This window comes from Nematostella vectensis, chromosome 3 (assembly GCF_932526225.1).
Source record: "Nematostella vectensis chromosome 3, jaNemVect1.1, whole genome shotgun sequence".
NCBI classification, from domain to species: Eukaryota; Metazoa; Cnidaria; class Anthozoa; order Actiniaria; family Edwardsiidae; genus Nematostella; species Nematostella vectensis.
This window is the reverse complement of record NC_064036.1, coordinates 1,897,013-1,909,216: the sequence shown is the minus strand read 5'-3', so window position 1 is coordinate 1,909,216 and position 12,204 is coordinate 1,897,013. Positions and strand designations below refer to the sequence as shown.

The 12,204-nt window shown below is 37.4% G+C and overlaps 2 protein-coding genes across 2 annotated transcripts; both read left to right on the top strand.

The window, feature by feature from the left end:
* The first annotated feature begins 12 nt into the window (after positions 1-12).
* On the top strand, positions 13-5,348 carry LOC5516961 (succinate dehydrogenase [ubiquinone] iron-sulfur subunit, mitochondrial). Its single transcript, XM_048724725.1, has 10 exons — positions 13-125; positions 950-1,027; positions 1,125-1,183; positions 1,380-1,465; positions 1,534-1,591; positions 1,672-1,747; positions 2,609-2,725; positions 3,208-3,336; positions 4,184-4,282; positions 5,006-5,348. Exons 1-10 carry the CDS (start codon positions 57-59, stop codon positions 5,087-5,089), a joined length of 855 nt encoding a protein of 284 aa, XP_048580682.1. The 5' UTR covers positions 13-56; the 3' UTR covers positions 5,090-5,348.
* A 1,385-nt stretch (positions 5,349-6,733) lies between these two features.
* LOC5516963 (TAR DNA-binding protein 43) lies at positions 6,734-10,604 on the top strand. The gene is made up of 4 exons (XM_032387048.2): positions 6,734-7,172; positions 8,682-8,863; positions 9,265-9,405; positions 9,883-10,604. Exons 1-4 carry the CDS (start codon positions 6,920-6,922, stop codon positions 10,360-10,362), a joined length of 1,056 nt encoding a protein of 351 aa, XP_032242939.1. The 5' UTR covers positions 6,734-6,919; the 3' UTR covers positions 10,363-10,604.
* Positions 10,605-12,204: the final 1,600 nt, after the last annotated feature.

Below are 12,204 nucleotides of genomic sequence, written 5' to 3'. Positions count from 1 at the left end.
TGACATAACTTGCATTTTGGTATTAGTGCGCATGCGTAAGCTCTGGAAAATCGAAGATGGCGGCTCTTAGTGGGTTAAGGAGCTTTCGTGCGCTTCAGATGAGGCCTGTCTTGGCCCTCATGAAGGTATTTGACGCTTATTTGGTATTTGTACTCCTAGATAAATAACCCTACACTACAAAGCTAGCAATTTTTGGCAGTTTTGTATTGTATATGGATGTAGATATTGAGATTTCCTGATTGGCTACAGGATCTACTGCCTTGTCTTATTTTTGTTGTCGTTTTTAAAATGCGTAGTTTTTCCTTCCGATATCTAATCTTCTCGTCGGTAACAGCTCAGTGATCCAGAAAACGAGGCGATTATTTTAGAAAATGGGTGCTTTAGTGCAAAGTGTGAGCTTTCTTTACATGCGTCGTGAACTGTTGTGTTTGGCATTGCATAATAGACTTTAATCTCTCCAAGCAAGGCTTACAAACCATGATATACGACCCGTGTTGGTTCTCATAAGAAATAAGAAACCAAGCTTTTTGAGGTTCTAAAAAAAATAATACTAGTTAAAATCTGACCCATAAATTTGAAAAAAAAAATATTATTTAGAGAACATGTTTTCCAAAGCTTTTTATGAGTTTTAATTAATTAACAAAACTGGAAATACGGTAATCTTTCCTTTCACTTAAATGTGAGATGACAAAAAATAGAAAAAATGGAAAATCTGCCATTTTTGCCTTACTACCTATTACTGGATAGCCAAGCATTTGCTGAATGATTCAATGAAAATGTGTGTGATTGCACATTTTGCCATATTTGTTTGTATTTTAAATTTTTATGTGAAATACAAAAAAATGTGTACTGTCTGATGATAGGGGAAGCCTGTCTAATAATGGGTACCAGTACCTTAGATAGCTTTTATAATTTTTATTTATTGTTTTTTAATGTTCAAACATAATAGATGCCAACAAGGGATGCCTCTGCGGCAGCAGCCACTAGCCAAGAGCCTCGCTATAAAACCTTTTCAGTTTACAGATGGGTAAGCCATCCTCTTCATCATGGAAATGTGAAAAATGGCCATCCTTTGTTTGATGTGAAATTGATCTGTTTAAATTTTTTAATCAACTTAATACTAGGACCCAGATAAGGCAGGAGACAAGCCCAGAATGCAAGAATTCAAAGTTGATCTCAACGAGTAAGTATATATTTGACATTATTCAGCTTCTCTAGGGCTGTAGCTTGTGGAGAAGTAGGGGAGGGGGCTGTCCGCAACTTAAGAATCAACGTTTTACAAAGAACATTTTCAGTTCTGTCTCTAGCTTGTCTCTAGTTAGTTTATTCACATGTTACCTACCTTCAAGTAACTGTTTGCTTTTTTTGTTCTTTGCTAGCTGTGGACCCATGGTGTTAGATGCTCTGATTAAAATCAAGAATGAGGTGGATCCCACCTTGACTTTCCGTCGCTCCTGCAGGGAAGGTATACCCTGTGCTTGTCTTTATCACACCAATGCAATGGTGCTAATGAAATTGATCCCTGTTGCCTAGGAATTTGTGGGTCTTGTGCTATGAACATTGGAGGTAAAAATACTTTGGCCTGTATTTGGTGAGTATTCCTTATGCTATGAATGATAATTTATTAGCTAAAGTAAACACGCAATCTTACTGTTAGTTTATTTTTTTCAGCCGCATTGAAGATTTGAACAAACCTACCAAAATCTATCCACTCCCACATATGTATGTTGTCAAAGATCTGGTCCCAGTAAGTAATTTTTGTGTAATTGTAAATGTCTTGTGTATGATTGTCTACAGGGCCTCTGACATGATGCACAATAAAAATCCACAACCAAACCTAGACTAGTTTCTACAACTTCCGCACCCTGTTTTCCATGAAATTTGCTACTTTAGAAATAAAGCAAAAATAGAAGCCTAAACATAACTTGCAACACATCCTTTCACTGCTAATAATTATTTTGAGTTCAAAATGCAAAGAAATACAAAAGCAGTTATTTTTATTAATTCCTGAAGGTTCAGTTGTAAGCTCCAAAATCTTCCAGGCATTACGAGTATGTTACTGACTAGCTCGATCTAGATCTAGCCTCGCTTCAGTTTCTGTTCTTATTCATGTAGCAACAATACTTATATAACGGCTCTTCATTTTGCGTTGATATTGAGGATTTAAACAATACCATAATATAAACTTTATTCTAGACTATAGTTAGATTGATTCAAATGATTTCATCTTGATATCATTGTTGTATTATATCAATATTATATCAAGTTAATAACATGCAACCGTTTATTGACTCTTGTAAGTCTAATTCAGTGCCCTTCAAAAAAAAATTGCAATTTTTTTCCACAAAATTTGGATTTTTGTCTGCAGACTTCATCACAAATATTTTCTACAATTTAAAAAAAATATGTAATGATTTGTTTTTTCACCATTCTGTCAGAGGCCTTGTATACTGTATATACAAGATACAAGAAACAAACCTTGGCAAACTTCTTTTGTGTACAATCATGAATCCTGTAGAAATATTAAAACACTATAAAATATTTTTTTAATTGTTGTGATGTTAATATCAATTGCTTGTGATGTTGCTAATACCAATTCTGTTTTCAGGACATGGCCCACTTCTATGAACAATACAGGTCTATTGAACCTTACCTGAAGAAAAAAGAGCAAGTGGAGTATGGAAAAGAACAGTACCTTCAATCAATTGACGATCGAAAGAAGTTGGTAAGCTTCTTAGAATTGCATTTTGTTTGTTTCATGTTGTTCAGATCTTTGTGTCTTAAATTCCTTCTGTGTGTGATGTTAGCTCTGTGCGAACAGCGCAATCCTGTCAAACATTGTCCAGTAGTGTGGACAGAGTGTTGTTTATAAACAGCCTAGAGCAATATCATCAAACATCACACATGTCCTGTCATGCAATGGTGCCTTTTACAGTATTTGACAATGTTAAATTATAAAACTAACTGATGACTACTGTAGCTTCAGTGGATCAGTTTGATGTGTATGCCACCACCCTAGGAGTTTTAGAGTGTAAATCAGCCTACTGTATGGCTCTACTACAAAGTTCGTCTCTGAAGGTTGTAGAGTGTAACTCAGAGCTGAAACATGTTGTAGGCAGATTGCATATAACTAAATTGTGTTGTCTCAATCAGCGGTAAGCAGCACATGTTGTACAGTAAGCTTACAAGTGCCTTTTGTGTCTCTAGGATGGTCTTTATGAGTGCATTCTGTGTGCATGCTGCAGTACCTCATGCCCAAGCTACTGGTGGAATGCTGACAAGTATCTGGGACCAGCCGTCCTGATGCAGGCTTATCGCTGGATGATTGACTCAAGGGTGTGTATTGCAGTAAAAAATAGTGTGAAAACTACTGAAAAATAGATCAGGTTTAGAAAAAGATCTGCAGAAAAAAACCCTACAACAATAGATTTTTTCTCGATCACAGTAGTTACTTGATAATTTGCTGACTATACCATATAGACAGGCTTCCATCTGCAGAAATCCACTCTTCACAATCTTCTGCCTCACAGTGTTAATATTTTGTATAGGAAATCTGGCAACTAGATGTATTGTGTAAAATGCTGTTCCCTTAAATATTTAGTAAACAAAGGGTATCAGGTGATTTCGCCGACAAGCTGTTCGCCGACAACAGTGGTTGTTTCGCCGACAACCATGTTCATTTCGCCAACACTTTTTTCGTCTAGGAGTCTTCACTTTTTACAGTGACTATACTGCAGTGAAGCTCGCTTACTATTAACAGAGAAGTGTCTTATATCAAAACTCAAATCATCATCAAACCGCTATGAATAACACGATCTCGGACACGATCATCATAGCATGCTAAAATCTGCGATTAGATACAGATTATTATATAAGCTACTGCTTTGCGAATCGACTTAAGCTCTAACGTTTACCCCAAACAACTAGTATGCTTGTGAGATGCAGATTATTTTTACATAAGTTACTGCTTTGAAAATTCACTAAGGCGCGCAACAGACAAGAGAGTTCTCAAACTCGCGATGTTCCACTCAAGCTCTAACGTTTAAAAGGTAGAAAAAAAATGTATATGTTAAGAGACAGTCCTTTTTTGTTGATCAACAACAAAATTTGGCATGTGTGTAAATGTCCGTGCCTTCCATGTGAAATTGCACTAAATTGTGCCATTGAACCAAATTTGTTGCAGGATGACTTTACAGCTGAGCGTGTTGCATTCATGGATACTGATGAGTACAAAGTGTTCCGCTGCCACACCATTATGAACTGCACACTCACTTGCCCTAAGGTACAGCATCACCATCATCATCTTCCCCATCATCATCATCACCATCATCATCTTCCCCATCATCATCTTCCCCATCATCATCTTCCCCATCATTATCTTCCCCATCATCATCATCACCACCATCATCTTCCCCATCATCATCATCATCACCATCATCATCGTCCCCATCATCATCGTCCCCATCATCATGGTCCCCATCATCATCGTCACCATCATCATCGTCACCATCATCATCGTCACCATCATCATCGTCACCATCATCATCGTCCCCATCATCATTGTCACCATCATCATCATCACCATCTTCCCCATCATCATCATCACCATCAGGGCAACATTCTCAGGCATTACCATGAAAATAAGATGCATTTAAGGAGTTTTGGAATTTAAGGAATTTTAATGTTAATTTTAATGACTTTGGCTTGTAAAAGCTTCCAAATTATAGACACCCCTAATTATAAACTATTATTATGGTCACCAAGACAAAGTGTTGATAAATATGGCATTGAGTATTCTAGAATCACAGTTTTAAATGGGTCAAACTTCATAAAAAGGAGGTTTCCACCTTGCTTTTATACATACTGAAGCCATTCTTTCTTATAGTGATTGGCTGGTAAGATTTGAGTCTTCCTTATACTGTTGAGGTGGTCATTGTGCAGTAACACATATTACATGTCACAATGTAAACTTATTGGTGTTTATGATCTTTTTTTATATCTACAGGGACTCAACCCTGGGCTAGCCATTGCAGAGATCAAGAAGATGGTTGCCATGCAGAGAAACAAGAAAGCTGCTGCCGCAGTATAGAAAGTACTAGATTATTTAAGATGGTTCTTGCTAATCCTAGCATGATAAGATTAAATGTAGAAATAATGCATACTAGTATGTATGGTACTTTTTATTTTATAACTTTCTTCACTATGTAGAAAAAGTGTTTGTGTTAAAAGGAAGATCTTATGTAACTTAGTTGGTATCTGTACAGTAGCTACCAACTCCCTACTCTAAATTGTCTACATTCAGTACAATCTTGTAATTTAAAGAATAAATTATGACTTTTAGATTTAAACCTCATTTTTATTTAATGGTTTCAGTTAAGTCCAGTGCTTTCTTTCTACTGCTCTGGGTCGTAGCAGGGGGTGGGGCACTGGGGGCACATGCTCCCCCCCCCAATATTTTGAAAAATATAAGGAAATGACCAGTGGGGGCGATGTTGTGCCCCCCATTAATTGTCTTAATGTTTCTGTATTGTGCCCCCCCAATATTTTCTTAATGTTTCTGTATTGTGCCCCCCCCAACATTTTCTTAATGTTTCTGTATTGTGCCCCCCCCCCAATATTTCCTTAATGTTTCTGTATTGTGCCCCCCCCCCTAATATTTCAAGGCCTGCTATATCCCTGCTTCAAGGGGCATTTCTGGGCCATTTATAGCTTTAAGCCTGCCATCCAAATTTGGATGAAATATGGTTGTTATTCATATAAAAGTCAGAGAGAGAGCGATTTGGAAAATCTGGTTAAGATTAACTGGGATTAACTTAACAAGGCAGGTCACCCCTGGCTGCTGTGAAAGATTGTGTTTTTCTTTATTTAGGAAACAACCATTAAAGACTTCTAGCAAGATACTAAGTGACCATTAGATTTTAATATTTAGGGAGGTTACAGATTCCCTCATCAACTATTTTTAAATTGGCTTACTCAAGAGGGTTGGATCATGGCTATACAGCCCCCTCCCCTATTTTGGTGAATTACTGATACATTTATGTATTTATCCACCCCGTTCATGTCAATGGACCTTACTAAATGGTTTTCTTACAAATTGCTCCTTGTATTTGCCAGAATAATTTCTTTTTTATCACTGAATAAAAAAAATCACGACAACTCAAACAATGGTGAGTGTAACTTGTCATATTTCAGAAAGTTAGTAAATTTCACTTGATACATGACTTCCGATTTCTGGTGGTGAAGGCGTAAAGAATGCAAGGTTTGCATACCTGTCAACCTTCGAAAATCTCAAGGCTTGATAATTTTTTTTGGGGGGTGGGGGTGGGGTGTATTCATTTTTTTGGGGGAGGGGTGGGTAAACCTCGCAGGCGTTTGCCGTATAGAAAGCTCTTGTGAACAATTCCACTAATCTCACGAGGGTGTTAGATAAATTGTGTTGCGCAAGGGAATTATATTTTAAATACTATAATAGAAAATAGGCAAAATGACGTTTTTCTATAGAATAATTTCTCGGAAGCGCTAAAAAGCGGGAGATTTTGTGCTAAACGCGGGATAGCGGGAGAAGGGGTCCAAAATCTTGAGACTCCCGCCTAATGCGGGAGAGTTGACAGGTATGGGTTTGGGTTGTGGGGCTTGTTCGTGATGGATGTACCGTATGTTACCATAAATGGTCTCCCTGTGTATGCACACTGGTGTTTTGGGGTACCTGTGGAAAGACTACGAGTTTGCGCGGTAGTGTCCTCTTGGAGTCATTTTGGTCCCCATTTTGTTTTTGAATTCGTCTTTTAAGAGAAGTCTCTCTGTGTTGTTTAACTTTATCACTCGCGTAGATATAGAGGAACGTATCGACGCGACAAATTCAAAGTGAACTATTTTCTGCCTCAGTTATTAAACTAAAAGATTCATATAAATTGGTTCAATGACGCAAATTTACGTGCGCGTTGTCGACGACGAGACTTGTCCAGACCAAGCGATCGAGATTGAAGCCGAGGAAGATGGCACTCTTCTGCTTTCGAACGTCAACGGTCAATTCCCTGGAGCCTGTGGTCTGAGGTACAGGAACCCAGAAACACAGGCTTTTCGTGGCGTGAGACTAGTGGAAGACGTCTTGTATCCGCCCTTTGAGGACGGATGGGGCGACACGCTGTTTCTCGTGGTGCCTAGTAAAGCGGGTAAGCTGAGGCAGTCATTCAGTTGTTTGATATTTTTTTAATCTCTTCTTACATTTAATATTTATGATCACTCCAGCATCTCAAATACACCGTGTTTTATTCTAAAATAATTTTTGTTAACTTCATTGTGATTCCCTTTGATTGGTTGATGGTATTACAAAAACAAAACAAAAACGTTTAAGGTAGTGGTACCTATTATCGGACAGTGCCCTATTATTGGACACTCGAAAAAAATTGTAAATATTTCAAACAATAGGAAAACAACCCGAAAAATTACACATCAAGTCGAAGAAACAACATTCAGAAAACATGTATTCTGATGCTTTTTAGGAGTGTTTATTGTTTCGCAAAACTAGAAATAATTTTCTCTCACGCACCGCAAAATGGCGATTGAAATCCTCTTTTTAACTTGAGGACGAGGACGAAAAGAAGCCGTAAAAAAGCCCAAGATTTACCGGTGAAAGATGCTCCCCAAATCCGCCATTTTGTTGTTGATTTCCCATTATGCTTTTTAGTCTCTGTTCCCATAGACACTTTGGAATAGCTCGAATTGTTTGTACCTAACCTCGGTGCCCTATTATTGGACACTCAAGCAATCATCGAACGATTCAACGTAAATTTGAGCGATCGATGAGCAAACAAACATTTCACCGTGCAGTTTGTCACACGCGGGATGCATGTGTTTTGAATCGCTTGCTACGGAGAAGAAAGAGTGTAAAACTAAAATCTATCGTGAGTTTTGCGAAGTACATATGTCAACAATTAGGTTTGCAGTATTTTAATGAGAATGAAGCATGGTTTACCCGTTGTTTTTTTTTAGAATAAATCTGCTGTCCGATAATAGGGCTAGGGTGTCCGATAATAGCGCTAGGTATCAGATAATAGGGCTTTAAAACATGTCTTACGAACGATTGTTTTCTCCCAAATTTATCCATTGAACTTTTGTTAAATTGTTGCAATTATTATGTTTAATAGTCAGTGATTTCTAGCTGTAAAACCGCATGGCTCAATTGTGTTTTGTACGCGGGATATTTTAGCGTAAATCAAAAGTGTCTGATAATAGGTACCATTACCTTATACCAGGAAATACAAGGAATTTTTCCATGAATTTTAGCCAAAAGTACCTCATTTATTACTCCTATCGATGATGTCCTCAAGTAGACACTACGAGTTGACACATCTACTCGGCTAACATAAAGACTTAAAATATTAGTATACACCATTTTTCACCTCGTAAACAATATTATGTTTCTCTTCAATCTGGCTGAATTAAGTGAACTAGAGTAAAAAAAATGTTACTCTTGATTTAGCTTTATCCACAGTATCTAAATTATTAAGAGATTAAAAACAAATATGTATAATGATCATAGTATTTCAGTGAGAGCAGGGTTTTAAAGTTACTTATGGTTGTCCCTTTGCACTGCTTGCCAGTGAATTTTGCTGGCATCCTGAACAAAGCAATTCCAGTAGAACACTTCTTTTATGTATCTAATTATTCATTTATCCCAGCTGATAGTGCAAGCAAACGTAAAATAGAAGAATCACCAATTGGCAAGGAGCCAGAGACAAAAATAACCAAAGTAGAGGGAGTAGATGTTGGTGATCTTATCGTCCTTGGTTTACCTTATGCAACAACTGAAAGTGAGATGAAGGAATATTTCACCCGATTTGGAGAAATTGACTTTTGTGAGGTATGACTGAGAACCAATTTATTGATACATATGTTTTTAAATGAATTTGGGAAGCTAATTGATCTTAACGTGTGCTGGATTACTAGACATGGTCAAGTCGAAGGCACAAAGAGTGCCTCAGGCAGCCATACTGTACATGTCTGACCCTAAAACACAGCTTAAATTTGAATTGTTGGTTTTAGTGGATGGGGGAGAATCAAGGGGGAAAAACGTATTAAACTCCTGGTTCTGACACGAGTTTAAATAGGTTTTCTTTCTCTGGATTCTCAAGGAAGAGAGCAATGAGAGTACAGGCATAATGATGTTCCACCAACTGCGACACCAGCAGTCCTAGTCAGTTGCATGTTTTCGTGATTATTTGTAAAGCTTAGGTAACAGCTTTATACTGAACTCTTTTGCAGGTGAAGCTGGACCCAAACACCAGAAGATCAAGAGGATTTGGTTTTGTGAGGTTCAAGAAAGATGAGGATGCTAAAAATGTGTTGTCTACTTCTCATCGAATCCAGGGTCGGCTATGTGAAGTCAGATTACCAAGGCCAAAGGTAATCAGTTTTGCTAAATAGTTCAAACAATGGGGTTTATGATGTTTCCAATCTGTACAGTAGCTTAGCTTGTCTTCAATGTATTTGAATATTTTAATTGTCCAAAAAATTTTTACCCTTGGAATGCATTCCTTTACAAGAAGGTTGAATATTTTTTATTCCAGTAGTACCTGTACTCTACTAGGAAGCCACTTTCTCAAGTCAAAAATGATTTTTCACTCAAGCACTGCATATTATTATATAGTCTGTATTTCACTATATTATCCTGTAATTGAGTTGCATCATCCTATAGTTGATAACATTCATGACTCATGGTTATGGTAATGGGATAGAAATGTAATGAAGGTGTTTTAAAACACTACAGTATTAAAGCCACCAGTTGGCTCCGTCGCAATGGTAGCTGCTGAGTGAATGTACCACTGTAATTTTAATTTGTCTTGTGTAGTTCTTCATGTCTTATTCTCATTTCTCATTTAGGAAGAGCTGAATGTGCCAAAGAAGCTATTTGTTGGCCGGCTTCCAGAGAGTACCACAGAAAAGACCCTGATGGAATATTTTGCCCAGTTTGGAGAAGTCACAGATGTCTATATTCCCAAACCCTTCCGGCACTTTGGTTTTGTCACATTTGCTTCTGGTGAGCTTGCTAAAAAAGTATTATCCCAAAACCATCGTATAAGTGGCAGCCTGTTGAATATCACATTTGCTGAGCCGAAATCCACTGCAAAGGGAATGGGGTCTGGGTACGCTTGGGGAGGTGGGGCTAGTGAGATGTGGACGGGGAGTCCAGGGTGGAGTGGACGTCAGGGTGGGGCTAACATGGGGTACAGCCCTGCAAATGCTACCACTGCGTACAACAGTATGTTGAGCATGATGAACCAGGCTGGCATGATGAGTCCCAGCACAAATAAGACATGGTCACGATCCAATCTCAACACTACGCCACCACAACACCGGTGAAGAGTGTGGAAAGTGGAGAGTCTGTTGAACTATAGTAAGACATTGAAATTCTTACAGGAACTATGTTCTTAGTAGAAGTTTTAATGAGTTCTGATAGTATGTTCTTGTATAGAAAGTGAAAGGTTTTTTTAAGGTTTGCAATGTGAACGACTGAAAGACTTGTACAGTAACGTGTGATGTGTTCTTGTCTGGTTTTGTGATATATTGTATGCATTAAAGTGGGAGACAGTGTCAAATTGGAACATGGAGTGAATTATTTGTGTGTTTAATTTCTTGTTTTCCTAATAACAGTTGCAAACTGTGTGAGTATTGCCTTCGAAAACATGAACATTGAGCGTACAAAGGGTGAGCTCTGATGCCTGATAGTATGCTACTTCTAAATATTCTAAGACAAAGCAGGCCATTCAAAAAAATCCTTTTTTTTAGAAAATGAAAATTCTTTCTTGACTGTTGAAGAATTGGTGTCAAATGCTTTGAAGAGAATTATCACTGAAAAGTGTTGTTAGCCTTCACTTTTTTTTCTCAAATTCAGTCCTAGATTGATGTCATCTGTAACTGTGGCTTGTTGTATATTTAGAACAATAAATAGGCTATAGAGTTGCCTAAATAATGTGGAATTATTTATTTGTAAAAGTTCTAAAATTAAGTGATGAAAGTTTTATCACGAATGCTGGAAGTTTAAATCACACATTGACTTTGTGCTGGATGGTATGGAGTGTGCACGAAATCTGGAGTTCAAAGTTACATGACTGGTGCTTGGAGTGTTTTTATGAGCTCTGGAGTGGAGGAATTACAAGTGAAACAGCAGTGTGGTACATTGTGTGAGGTTTTACGAGAAGTCTGGCGAGCAGAGAAAGAGACTGATGATTGTAAGTATGCTATATTGAAAGTGAAAGTACTGTTTCCCTAACCGTGTCATTGGATACTCTAACAGTGTATTACATCCTATAGAATGGCTTGGAGTGGAATAACCTTGTGAATGATAGTTTGATATAACTTATTTTTTATTTTGTTTACTGTGATACCTTTTTATCAACAAACTAAATTATGATAAAATAAAGGGCCTTCAATTTATGTTATTGGCCATTTTTTATTTAGTTACATTACTGTGGTGTTCAATATCCAGTGAACTCCCACTGACAATGTTCAATCTGCATTCAAAATCCTTGAGGCCTTTTCCTTGGCCAGCACTTAAAAAAAATGGTTTCCATAATTATATGCCCCTCTCCACAAGGTGCGTTTTGTAAGCACCAAATATGATCCTGCTAGTTTGAACGACAAAAGCTAGAAAGTGGCTCAGCAGTTTAAAATGATTAACACATGTTTGCTGAGCTATGAAAATCATGACCAGAGGTCTAGCAGTAAAAAATCATTGACAAGAGAGCACAATGGGTCATGTTTTTTTTTATAATTTGCCAACACTAGCCTGTCTATAGCAGTTCACAAGCCTCATTAGTTAGGTACAAAATGAGTAGTATGTACATTAAATTGTGAGGAGACGTTTTAGGGGGAGATACCCTTTCCCTTTTACTTACTTTTCTTTGCCTTACCCTATAGAAATGTGTCAAACACATCCCGTTCTTAACAATTTTTTTCACGGTTTATGACTAAATGTTTATTACAACAACAATAAATATTCTTAATAAAAAAAAAATATGATCACACCAAAAAACTGATTTTTTTTTCTTCTGTTGTCAGGGCATATTGTAGTCAAAACTTGAATAGACTGGAAATCTTTGCCTGATTCTACATTGATATATGAATGGACCACTCTTTTGGAAAAGTTACAAAAAAGGTATGTGAATTAGGCTCAGATACATTATGCCGGCATAATTTTGATAA

What these genes read in the sequence shown, in the direction of transcription:
- LOC5516961 (XM_048724725.1), top strand. Translation starts at nt 57, where the DNA reads ATGGCGGCTCTTAGTGGGTTAAGGAGCTTTCGTGCGCTTCAGATGAGG. An exon ending in CTGTCTTGGCCCTCATGAAG is followed by an intron (nt 126 to 949) that starts GTATTTGACGCT and finishes CAAACATAATAG; the next exon opens with ATGCCAACAAGGGATGCCTC. An exon ending in GCACACTCACTTGCCCTAAG is followed by an intron (nt 4,283 to 5,005) that starts GTACAGCATCAC and finishes TTATATCTACAG; the next exon opens with GGACTCAACCCTGGGCTAGC.
- LOC5516963 (XM_032387048.2), top strand. Translation starts at nt 6,920, where the DNA reads ATGACGCAAATTTACGTGCGCGTTGTCGACGACGAGACTTGTCCAGAC. An exon ending in CGTGGTGCCTAGTAAAGCGG is followed by an intron (nt 7,173 to 8,681) that starts GTAAGCTGAGGC and finishes CATTTATCCCAG; the next exon opens with CTGATAGTGCAAGCAAACGT. An exon ending in GAGAAATTGACTTTTGTGAG is followed by an intron (nt 8,864 to 9,264) that starts GTATGACTGAGA and finishes ACTCTTTTGCAG; the next exon opens with GTGAAGCTGGACCCAAACAC.